We start from the raw sequence: 12340 nt of genomic DNA, 5'->3' as shown, positions 1-12340 counted from the left end.
CATGCGCTCGTTCTCTCTCTCTCTCTCTCTCTCTCTGTCTCTCAAAGTAAACGTTGAAGAAAAAAGGTTGACAATACCAAATGCTTGCAAGGATGTGGAACTGGAACTCATACACTGCTAGAACTGTAAAATATATAAACAATTTGGAAAACTAGCAATTTCATAAAGCTTAACATACATCTACCCTATGACCCAACAATTTCTAGATATAGGTCAAAGAGAAATAAAAACACATATCCACAAAAACCTTGTAAAAGAGTTTTCACAGCTGCTTTGTTTATAACAGCCAAAAACTAGAAAAAGCTGAAAGTGACAGTTGTATGAATAAACTGTGATACAGTCAATGGAATACTACTTAGCAATAAAAAGAAATGAACTAAAACCTGGGACAACATGCATAAGTCTCAAACATTATGCTGGAAAACACTAGACACAAAAGAGCACCTGTTGTATGATTCCATTTATGACAAAAATCAGAAATTATTGCTTCTTGAGGTAGAATCGTGGAATCAATTGAGAAAAAAAGCATGAAGCAATTTTCTGAAGGGATGGCAATGTTCTGTATCTTGACAGAACATGGATTACAAGGGTACACACTTTGTAAAAAGTGCTTGAACCTTATACTATCTGTGCGTTTAACTGTATATAAATCATACCACTATTTTAAAAGATAAAAAGTTTATTGTTTTTGTAATCACACAAGCTCCAGCTCTGCCAGTTACCAGCTGTGTGGCCTTGGCCAAGTGTGAAACTGTCAGTGTTTTCATCTGTAAAATGGAGGGAACAAGAGTTGAGAACAACATCATAAGAGTTGCAGAATAAATGAGAGAATGTTTTAAAACCATTAGCATACAGTATATGCTCACTAGATATTAACCCAAAGAGTTAGAAACCCTTCATCATATAAATTAGCAAACAGGACTGGCTTGAACAGCTAGATGGTGGACAATTCACATATATATTATCTCACTTATTTTTTAAATAAGACAGCCCCTAACAGGGATTATTACTGTTTTGTAAATAAATAAACTGAGTTTCACAGGTTTCCAATGGTCACTGGGCAAGAAAGTGACAAAAGCCAAGATGCAAACTCTCACTCATGTTTTTCCTCCTGCACCATGCTATCTTCATTAAAGGTCACTTTCAGCAGTGTAACCCTGCAACTGCCAGGACAACACAATCAAATGAGAAGCTATTAAGGCTCCCTTTATTCTGGATAGTGTGGTAGTGCCAAGCCTAATTCTGAAAAGCAGACCAACTTTGATAGCTAGATTGTGAATGGAGGGAGAGCTGCAAGTAGAAACTGGAAAACACTGCTCCAGGCTCTTACCCTGTTCTCAGGCTTCGAGATGGCTCCTGCTACTTGAGGATACTGATTCCTTTTCCTTAGAGCAATTTCAAGACAAGAGATTTCTGAATGTAAAAATCTGAGATCTGAGTGGGAAGCTAGAATGTGAGTGGTTCAATTTAACTTGGTAGCTAAAATGAGAGATTTTTTTTTTTAACCTATCTTTTTTAATACAAGAACTTTGTTAAAAAAAAAAAAATTAGGGGCGCCTGAAATCTGACTTCAGCTCAGGTCATGATCTTGCAGTCCATGAATTCGAGCCTGCATCAGGCTCTGTGCTGACAGTTCAGAGCCTGGAGCCTGCACTGGATCTGTGTGTGTGTGTGTGTCTCTCTCTCTGCACCTCCCCTGCTTCTCTCGCTCTCTCTCAGAAATAAACATTTTAAAATTTTTAATTTTTTTTAAAATTTCTGAGAGAGTGAGTGAGAGCAGGGGAGGTTAGAGAGAGAGGGAGACACAGAATCTGAAACGGGCTCCAGGCTCTGAGCTAGCTGTCAGCACAGAGCCCGACATGGGGCTCGAACCCATGAACCATGAGATCATGACCTGAGCTGAAGTCAGATGCTTAACCAACTGAGCCACCCAGGCGCCCCCAAAAAATTAATTAAAAAAAATATTAAAACACAGAAATAATGAAAGTTGCCCTGTGATCCCATTTGCCCTGTTACTACACTATTAACAAACAGTTCAGTATATCCTTCCTCCAGACTAAAATCTGCTTTCTCCTTAGCAATTCTATAGTACTAAGTACTCCATTCCAAGGATTTTCACAATCTATTAAACTAGCAGTCCTCTATTAAACTTTGAGCTGTTTCTTTTTTTTTTTGCTATTAAAATGCTGAAAGGAATATCTGTGACTATAAAATTGCTTACCTGTCAATTCTTATAGGATAAAGACTGAGACATGAATTGCTAAATCTGTAATTTTTAATTTTTAAGCTGCTAAATCCATAAAAGTAAACCTGCACATTTTTAGCTTTGACAGATATTAGATTATACTCATAATAGTTTCCATTTTCCCACTCCTTCGTCTGCACTAACAATTATCATTCTTTAGTGCAGGGGTTACAAACTCAAATGCCTACAGAAGACTGACAGGAGACATAAATGGGTGAAGAAGGCCATCTGGGTCTGTGACAAACATGACAGTGCATGCTGAGGTCAAAAGGGCAGCCACTATTCTGTTCCAGCCAACAGATGCCATGTAGAAATCTAGGCCCAATTTATCAAGGCCAAAAATTCAAAATTTTTATGAAAATCTTACAAGTCTTTAAATATATGGTTAGTCAAACAAAATACATCTGTAGGTCAGACTACCTGAGCACATGGAATTTTGTACAGAGATGAAAATTATATAACACCATATTGTCACTCTAAAACTTATTTTTCATGCGGCATGTTTTCCTATGCTTACCAACAGAGGATACATTTATTCAGTTTTGGTTCATAGTGACTGTGAGCACCCTTCAAAGAAAGATGCTTATTTATTTTCTCAGCTTCACATCTACAACAAATGTTGGACCAAAAAAAAAAAAAGATATATAACTTCAGGTACAGAGGTTAAAGATTGGTCAGAGTTGATCAAAGTGTGCCCAGAAAAGGTATACGAAGACTCTTGAGGCGGAGCTGCTATACTTGCCTCAGCATACTTAGAGCATCATGAAATTTTCAGAGAAAATACTAATTTGGAAAACTATGCATAACTCTGAAGAAGGTTGCTTTAATAATCTAGTGTTCCCTTCCACCTTCTGGTACATTTGCCTAACAGCAAATTTTCTCTGATGAGACATCAAAAAACGAAGAGAAGAATTCCCATACATCTCCTTTGTTATCATACACTGCATTTAAACCATTTTCAGCCTTTTTTAATGAAATAAAGCACAGGTTTGTACAAATCTCTCTGTTCTCAAAATGTTACTGCAATACTGCTTCTGTAGAAACAACTTCAGCAACCTATCTAGCTTTAGTTTCTTCTCATTCCTTCTTAGTCATCCATTGGAAATCTCCAGCCCCAGATGTTCCAGCATTCCCTACACCCACCAGAGATAATGGCAGAGATCCTTGACTACCCAAGGACCCAACAAGAGCCTTTGAATGCAACTATCTTTTCATCAATTGTAAACAAGTCCTAAACTCTTGGCTCCACAGGGAGTCCCTACCAAGTCAGTATAAACTCTATAATAGGGGCAAAGGTCAAGGGGATGAGAGCTCAGCCTAAGCTCTGAATCTCATCCCACCCCTACCCTGTTCAAAAGAATCCTTATCAGAAGAGAACTCCCCAGCAAAAGGCCACATTCAGAGACCTGATGTAGCAGTGATCTAGCAGATTCAGCTGAAGCTTTGGAAACAGGCTCTTGGAACAGTTATGAATGTGAAATATCTAAATCACTAACAGTGTTGTGAAAGAAAGGAGACATGGAGACATAAAGGCGAAAACAAGGAAGATTTGTGAATTTATCTTCATTTGTTTCAGGAAAGAATCTGTCTGACAAATAGTGGACTACTCCTGAACCTGAGCCACAGAAGAAATCTCTTTGGGAACCTATTCCGCGGGGAATTATTCTACTTTGTCTAATTATATGCAAAAGAGCCCAAATGACACTCAGAAAATAGTGTATTCTTCTATATACAACAAAGTCCATTATATATAAGTCATTATACTGTTTAAAGCTTTCCCATTAGCATTTGAGACTTGCCACACTCAAGAGAGCTAGAGACAGAACAAGAGTTAAAACAACAGCTCTCAAACCTCAGATACTTCTCCGCTATGTACTTTGGGGTGAGCCTTTTAACCTCTCCAGGCCTTAACACTCTCATCTGTAAGATAAAGATATTATCTTTTTAAACAAGTTTTATGAGTGCTTGCATGGGAAGCACTTAGTGTGTAATAAATATTAGTTATTAGTGGTAGTAGTAGCCACATATCAAGTTTTGTGTCTGTCTTCTTGACTAAACCAGAGCCCCTTGGGGGCATGAGCTGTGTTATAGTTTGGCACATACATCAAAGGGAAAATGGGAAGAGAGAGAAGAATAAAGGACTAGGTATCATAGAGTCAAACTTAAAATTATATAATTTTATGTGATATAATCCTTCTCACTCTTACTGATATATGCAAAGTGCCTGGCACATAAAGGGATACCCAGTAAACGTTAATTTTCCTTCCTTCCTTGATCTCTAACATCCCACCTTAAATTCACTTGGGCTTATATGAATGGTTTTCTGAGCTCAAAAATTGTGACATATAGTTTGACAACTAAGAATGAACCCATTAAGACATGGTACAAAATATTAAAATTTTGGAAAGAATCTATGGGTACTCTAGCTGAGTAGTACATTCTTCTTTTGTAGACTGAAGGATCCTTGGGATTCCAAAACACCTGACAAAAGAATGCAAAACCAGAGCAGGCTAATGATGTTAGCCTGTTTTATTCTGAAAGTGCTTTCTATCTTCCTATTCATCCCCTTCTCACCAATGGATCTCTGTTTGGTGGGCATCATCAGTATGGCAAGAGAGGGCAAAGATAAACTTTCATGTCTTTTTTTTAAATGCCCATTTATCTATATCTAGATCTTTGATCAGTAGGGGGAAAACATGTATGTTATATATTTTTTCGTTATATATTTTTTCATATATTTATAATATATAATATCTGTTTATATATTACATATGAGTATTATACAAATATAGGTATATATTTTTAAGTCTGTGTCAGCAAGAATCCCAAGTATACAGTGTTTTTAAAATAGTAATGGGGGGGACACCTGGGTAACTCAGTTGGCTGAGCGTCTGACTTTGGTTCAAGTCACACTATCTCACAATTCATGCGTTTGAGCCCCATCGGGCTCTGTGCTGACAGCTGAGTCTGGAGCCTGCTTCAGATTCTGTCTCCCCCTCTCTCCGCCCCTCCTCTGCGTGTGCTCTTTCTCTCTCTCTCAAAAATAAACATTAAAAAAAGAAATAGAATAAGAGAGTAACAGGGAGGGCACCTGGGTGGCTCAGTTGGTTAAGCATCTGATTTCAGCTCAGGTCATAATCTCACAGTTCACGAGTTCAAGCCCCGCATTGGGCTCTGTGCTGACCGCTCAGAGCCTGGAGTCAGCTTCGGATTCTGTGTCTCCCTCTCTCTCTGTCTCAAAAATAAACATACATTAAAAAATAACAATAAAAATAAAATAAAATAGTAATGGGGTGCCTGGGTGGCTCAGCAGGTTGAGTGTCTGGCTTTTGATTTCAGCTCAGGTCATGATCTCACGGTTTATGAGTTTGAGCCCTGCATCAGTCTCTACACTGATAGCTTCACAGTCTGCTTTGGATTCTCTCCACCTCTGCCTCTTTCCCCCTCAAATGTGTACTCGCATATTCTCTCTCTCAAATATGAACATTTAAAAAAATAATAAATAAAACAAAATAATGGTCAGGTTTTTAACTGTACAAATTTTTTCCCCAGCATGAGCATGGTACTGACCAAAGAGTGCATAATTTGAGTATGTGTTTTAAATAAGAAGAGGATTAACTTCTTTAGTTTCCAAAGAAGTTAAATAAATGGATTGGCAGATGGTCACTTGGGAGGTTACCTATTGCTGGCTGGGGGATGGGGACCAAAACACCCTAACAGTCAACCAGATGGTAAAGAACAGTCTTGGCCAAAGTAGTCAGCAATATATGAGCTCTGCCCCTCTGAGGGAACTATTTACTTGAAGCAGTAACTTACACCTGCTAACATCTGGAATGATATATCTTTCTGTCATTAAAAAACACAGGCTAGTTTAATCGAATAAAGTGCAGTTACAATAGCCATTAATATAGAAAGACTGAGAATTTCAACATTATGCTACATAGCCTAGAACAGCACACACTAACAGTGTTTACCATTTGCCAAGCATTGTTCTAAATGTAAATGTGTGTGTGTGTGTGTGTGTGTGTGTGTGTGTGTGTATTACTTCATTTAATCCTCAAACAGCCCAGTAAAGTAGGAATAAAATTTTTACTGTCCCCATTCTACAAATGAAAACACTGAGGTCCAGAGATGTTAAATAACTGAGCAAAGATATTACAGACCTAGTAAACACTGAAGCCAAACAGAACCTAAGCAACCCTGAGCCAGAGACCACGTCATTTTTTTCTTTTTTAAGGTGGGTTTCACACCCAGTGTGGACCCCAACACAAGGCTTTAACTCACCACCCTGAGATCAAGATCTGAGACCAAGAGTTGGAAACTTAACCAACCAAGCCACCAGGTGCCCCTCCCATGCTTTTAATTCCGAAGAGTTTTGGTTTATATGTTAAAGGGTTCATTTGAAATGCAGAGAAAAATTTATACAAAAACATGTCTATCATGGAATTCAGAATGTAGAAAAACCTTCCGGAAACAACCTAAATGTCCAACAATAGGAGAATGGTTAAATAAACCATGGCAATTATTCCCTTACAATGAAATATTATTCTTCCATTAAAAATATTTATGAAAAAGGGGCACCTGGGTGGCTCAGTCAAGTAAGCATCCGACTGTGGCTCAAGTCACGATCTCACGGTTCGTGGGTTCGAGCTCCGCGTCAGGTTCTGTGCTGACAGCTAGCTCAGAGCCTGGAGCCTGTTTCAGATTCTGTGTCTCCCTCTCTCTGACCCTCCCCTGTTCACGCTGTCTCTCTCTCTCTCAGAAATAAATAAAAACGTTAAAAAAAGTTTAATAAAAAATAAAATAAACATTAAAATTTTTTTAATATTTATGAAAAATGTTTGATGACTTGGACTAATGCTCACAATGTAACAATGGGGGGATGGGGACAAGATACATAGTTGTATCCATATTATGATTCCTAATTATATGAAAAACAGACAAGCTAGAAGGACATAATCTCAATTAAGAAACAGTGGTTATTTCTGATCCCAATGGTGGCGGGATCAGGGGGTTTATATTTTTCTTTTAGTGTTTTCCACAGTGAACATGCATTATCCTACTATCAGTTTTAAACAAAGGTATTTTTTTCTTTTAATCAAGCTGCGCCAAGATCCTCAAGCAGTTGGTAAAAAATAGCTAAAAAGCTTCTAATCTGTCTAACTTGAAGTAGTTATTTTCCTTGGGATAATGCCCTTTGACTTCAAACAACATGGTCAGCACATACCAAAAAGAATGCCCATTTTCTTTTTTTTTTTTTTAATGTTTTATTTATTTCTGAGAAAGAGAGAGAGAGAGAGCATGAGCAGGGGAGGGTCAGAGAGGAGGGAGATACAGAATCTGAAACAGCCTCCAGGCTCTGAGCTGGCAGTCAGCACAGAGCCCAATGCAGGGCTTGAACCCACGAACTGTGAGATCATGACCTGAGCCAAAGTCGGACACTTAACCTACTGAGCACCCAGGCGCCCCAAGAATGCCCATTTTCAATTTTAGAAACTGAAATAAAATAGGAGTATTTTCAATTTTGATCAGTAATTATTTGTAGGCTTATTTTATAAGAAAAGAAATAGATTTAACTATTAGAGACCAAAAACTCAGGAAGGACTTTGCTGAAATAGATAATAAGGAACAAAAGTTTGACTGGGGAGGAAGAACAGCTGTTGCTAATCCAACTATTTACCCTTTGACCCTCTATCTGGCCAATAACTGAACAGTATCAATTGTTTTCCTGTCTTATGTGCTGTTTACAATCCCGGAGAGGCATGAAAGGAATTAATAATTTAGCCTAAAAAGCTGACAGCCTTTATTGGGGAGCCCCTTGTCTATGGGACAGAAATCAGAGCAAGTAGCTGTCCTAAAGTCATAGGTCTCTTTACTGTTCCTGTTTTATAGCCTAATTGGCCCCCAAACATAAATCAATTATTTCTCCTGTTTTAAGCAACAATGACTTCTATTCTCTAACTTCCCTTGTATCAAGTCAGTCCTTGTTCTCTTGAGTTTTACAACTACACGGTAAACACGATACTGGAGGAAAAAACTCGGGGAGCAGGGCAGACTGGGGTTATTTGGAAACAGAAGCACAGAAAGGTTATGCTGTTTTGAACTTTTCTTGACCTTTGACTGCCCTTGTCCCTAGCTTATGCTAATGGGCAGGGTACAGAGATGCTTCTTGTAGAAATGAACTTAGCCTGAACCTGTGCCATAACATTGGACTCCAAGAAGCCCAGGAATCATAAGGCGGCAGCCAGAGTGAGAGTGAACAGCTGCCCATATTCTAAGCCTGGCTACCCATCTGCTCTAGCACAGAAAAAGTTAAAATTAATAAAAGCCATTTGAAGTAGACAAAGTCAGTTTTTCCTCATCTATTTCCACCACATCCTACCTGCTGTCCCAAACTTGCTGTCTACAACTACTGCCAACCACAATGGGAAATCAGCAACAATGGCATCTCCTTTCCAAAAAAAGCAAGTATGAGAAGACTTTCCCTATCAGGAATTTGAGGGGTAGAGGAGACACTGGGGCCTCTCAATTCCAAAGAGGCATCACAGAGAAATCCTTATTGTTCTCAATCTAATGTGCAAGTCATGAGGCATTAACATAGGAGATATTATTCCTTCCCAGTCAGAAAGCATGGAGTTTGCAATTTCAACATTCATAACCAACTTAAGACAGCACATGCAATCCATATCACTTGGTAGAGCTGGGCATGCTTATCCGAACCCCAAAGGGCTGAGACAGAGATGATAAATTTTTACTTCTGCCATTTGTTATTATACTATTAGGTAATATTAGGTTATAAAAGAGAGAGGAATAACTAAACAAGAGAGAAAGAGAGAGAGGAATAAAATACTACTAACTTCACAAAGATAATTTGGGGATTATTAAGAATACTGTCCACATGAGCTAAGTAAAATTTTTAAAAGAGATTTTTTTAGATAACTCCTATTCTGCACTGATATATAAAATTATGATTTAATATCTGTTCATTCTCATGGAATGGAGAAGTCTGTAAATCACCATATCTGGCTAGAGATTCTATGCAGAAATGTTAACTGATTTAGGATTACTTGGCCCAAAAAGAAGATTAATAATAATCTTAATGAGGGCCTTTCTTGGAAGATGGGCATGAGTTATTTTCAATTGCTAGTGAGTGCAGAAAAGGAGAAGTTTGGGTACTGTGTGCTAAATTAGAGGTTTAAGAAAATGCTTTTTCAAATAATTCCAGACAAGAAAATACTTCCCAATAGACTGAGGACAGGACCTAGACTTATCTGTTTGTATATCCCTGGAGCCTAGAACTGAGCCTGAAAGAGAGAAAGCAAGCAATGTTTAACACAATTCTCAATTATCTAGCACATTTTATGTGCAGTTCTGTCTGAAAGATTTCAGGGCATCTCAATGTTCTTCCTAATGTTCAAAAATCCAAGAAAGGACCATGATTCAAGAATTAATATTTTCCTCCTCCTGAATGAAGGCTACTCATATGAGAAGGGCAAAGAGAAAATACCATGTTCACTCATAGATACTGGGATGTCAGGGCAAACAGTTCATACTACCTACAAAGCTGACTAAATTTTACGATTTCTAGAAAGATAATTCTATTTTCCTGGTGTTTGATTAGCATTGTGGGACTTATTTTGTCTTGTAATTACTAAGTATGAGTTAAACAGACATGAATTTTTATACTGTTAAGGTGTATGGGAAAAATATATGAAAAGGTCCACACCCTCAGAGAGCAGATATTAGCTAGGATGGTGAGAAAGTAAACTTTACCACTTACCTCAACAGCAGATTGGTGACAAAAAGCCAGTCTTGTGACCCTAAAAAGTACTCAAGAAAGTACTAGAACTAGAGAAATAACTTTAGATCATCTCATGAATTCTCAAATCTAAATTACTATTGGACCTTTTGGCATCATAGCAAAATGAGATGTGTATACCTGGATATTCCCATGTCTTATTTCTAATAGCTAGAACCATATCCCAGAGTGGTGTATGCCACATTTTGAAAGCACTGGAAACACAGATGGTTATCTATAATCAAGACAGAGTCCTGAAAAACATCATTTAATTTACCTTGAAATGGTCACCCTTATAACCTTAACCTTAATGTAGATAAAGGTGCTTTAGAAATTAAATTGTGGTACAAAGGTTATTAATTAGAAATACCTAAACCAAGAATAATCCCTCTTTTAAACCTCCTCCCACCTGTGTCATTTCAGAAAAAAAGGAATTATGTTAAAGCTAGTGAATACTTTAGAAAAGTGGTTATAGATAATATGGTTGGTTCTATGTGGCATAAATGAAAGCATAATTTTTGTTGCTGGTTTCATGGGAGGGTGAAGAACACGGAAAGGAGATAAATATTAAATAGAAACTTTTAGCAAACCAACTTCCTAGTATATGATTACATTTCTGGTCAGTGAATAACACGAGAAGAAAATAAAAGCATAACTAGAAAAGATAAAATGCCCTCCTCATAATTATAAAGTGAAATAAAATCTGAATCAATAAGACCACCAATGACACCCTTAAGTTTTGTATTTAAAAGTATACACACACACACACACAACAAACACACACACTCTTTTCTTACCCATAAACACTGGGGAACATTCAGAACTTACTAGTGCCTGGGTCGAGCTCTGGCAATTCATCCTGACAAAAACCTAAAGAGAGAACAACAGGAAAAAAAGATTATGATTCATGAATTACACTAAAGTGACTCAAAAATTCAGACTCAGAGGTCAAATTTGGCTTTGAATCCTACCTCTATTACATTTAGCTACTGTATATCCATCCTTCCCTGAGCCTCCATTTCATCATCATTATATTTTAAAAAACAGAGAGAATAACAGCACTTACCACAAAGTACTGACAAGGAATGAATAAGCATGCCAACATTAGTTGGAATAAAAATTCATAGATTACAATTCATCAAATATCTGTCATGCTCTACTTAATATTATCAATTATTTTCCAAAAGAAAGCAAAATATACAAAATATGAACTTATGACAAATATCAAACAATAATTTTACTTAAAATTTTACAAATGCTGAAAATTTTACCTACATACACAAATAGAAGCAATTTTCTATTAATAAGTATGCAGTTCAGGTCGGAATAAATAACTCTAAAAGCACATTTCAGGCCCAAAAAGTCTGAGCTACATTTGTCTGTGTGTGTAGCTTAACATACTGAAGAGAGAAATCAGGCATAGTGAATGGCAAACACACTGTATGTGTTCTATACATAGCTGATGAAAGTTCTTTTTCCCAGAACAACCAGCTTACTTTCTCCAGTTTGATTTCGACTCATGCTTAGTTTAAATATCACCTCAGAAAAGGGGCACCTGAGTGGCTCTGTCAGTTAAACATGTGACTTCAGTTCAGGTCAGGATCTCATAGTTCATGAGTTCGAGGCCTGCCTGCATCAGGCTCTGTGCTGATGGTGAGGAGCCTGCCCAGGATTCTCTCTCTCCCTCTCTCTCTGCTTCTTCCCAACTTGTGCGTGTGTACTCTAAATAAATAACATAACAGAAGATGATCTCCTCAGAAAAGCTTCTCTTACCTCTTGTACCCTTGTCTCACATACAAGGTCAAAGAACCCTATTATAATTATCTATAACACTTTGTGCACTCATCAACAAGACATTACTTGTATCAAGAAATTACTTGTTCAATGTTTGACTCCACCATGAGACTGTACTACAGGAGAAGGGACCTGGCCCGTCTTGTTCACAACTGTATCTGAATTACTTCACAAGCCTAGCACAAAGCTGTTAAATAAGTACCAACTATAATATCTTGATGGTCAATTGAAAAATAATGGAGCAAAGGGACACCAGGGTGACTCAGTTGGTTAAGCTTCTGACTTCGGCTCAGGTCATGATCTCATAGTTTGTGAGTTTGAGCCCCACGTCGGGCTCTGTGCTGACAGCTCAGAGCCTGGAGCCTACTTCTGATTCTGTGTTTCCCTCTCACTCTGCCTCACACTCTGTCTCTCTCTGCCTCTGTTTCTTTCTCTCAAAAATAAACAAACATTTAAAAAAATTGTTTAGCCTATTTCAGTCTGTGTCTCCCTCTCTCTCTGAC

General features: G+C 37.7%; 1 protein-coding gene across 2 annotated transcripts in view; it reads right to left on the bottom strand.

Annotated features, from left to right (window-relative positions):
• The window catches only part of NR6A1 (nuclear receptor subfamily 6 group A member 1), a 236684-nt gene that overhangs the window by 185622 nt on the left and 38722 nt on the right, over positions 1-12340 (bottom strand). For both annotated transcript variants that reach the window (XM_039239008.1, XM_039239009.1), the window contains exon 2: positions 10872-10913. In XM_039239008.1, the coding sequence (XP_039094939.1) occupies positions 10872-10913 (42 nt within the window). The remainder of the gene's footprint in view (positions 1-10871; positions 10914-12340) is intronic.

This window comes from Hyaena hyaena, unplaced genomic scaffold (assembly GCF_003009895.1).
Source record: "Hyaena hyaena isolate Hyena2069 unplaced genomic scaffold, ASM300989v1 scaffold_151, whole genome shotgun sequence".
Taxonomy (NCBI): Eukaryota; Metazoa; Chordata; class Mammalia; order Carnivora; family Hyaenidae; genus Hyaena; species Hyaena hyaena.
Note: the sequence above shows the minus strand (reverse complement) of the source record. Positions and strands in the feature narration are given on the sequence as shown.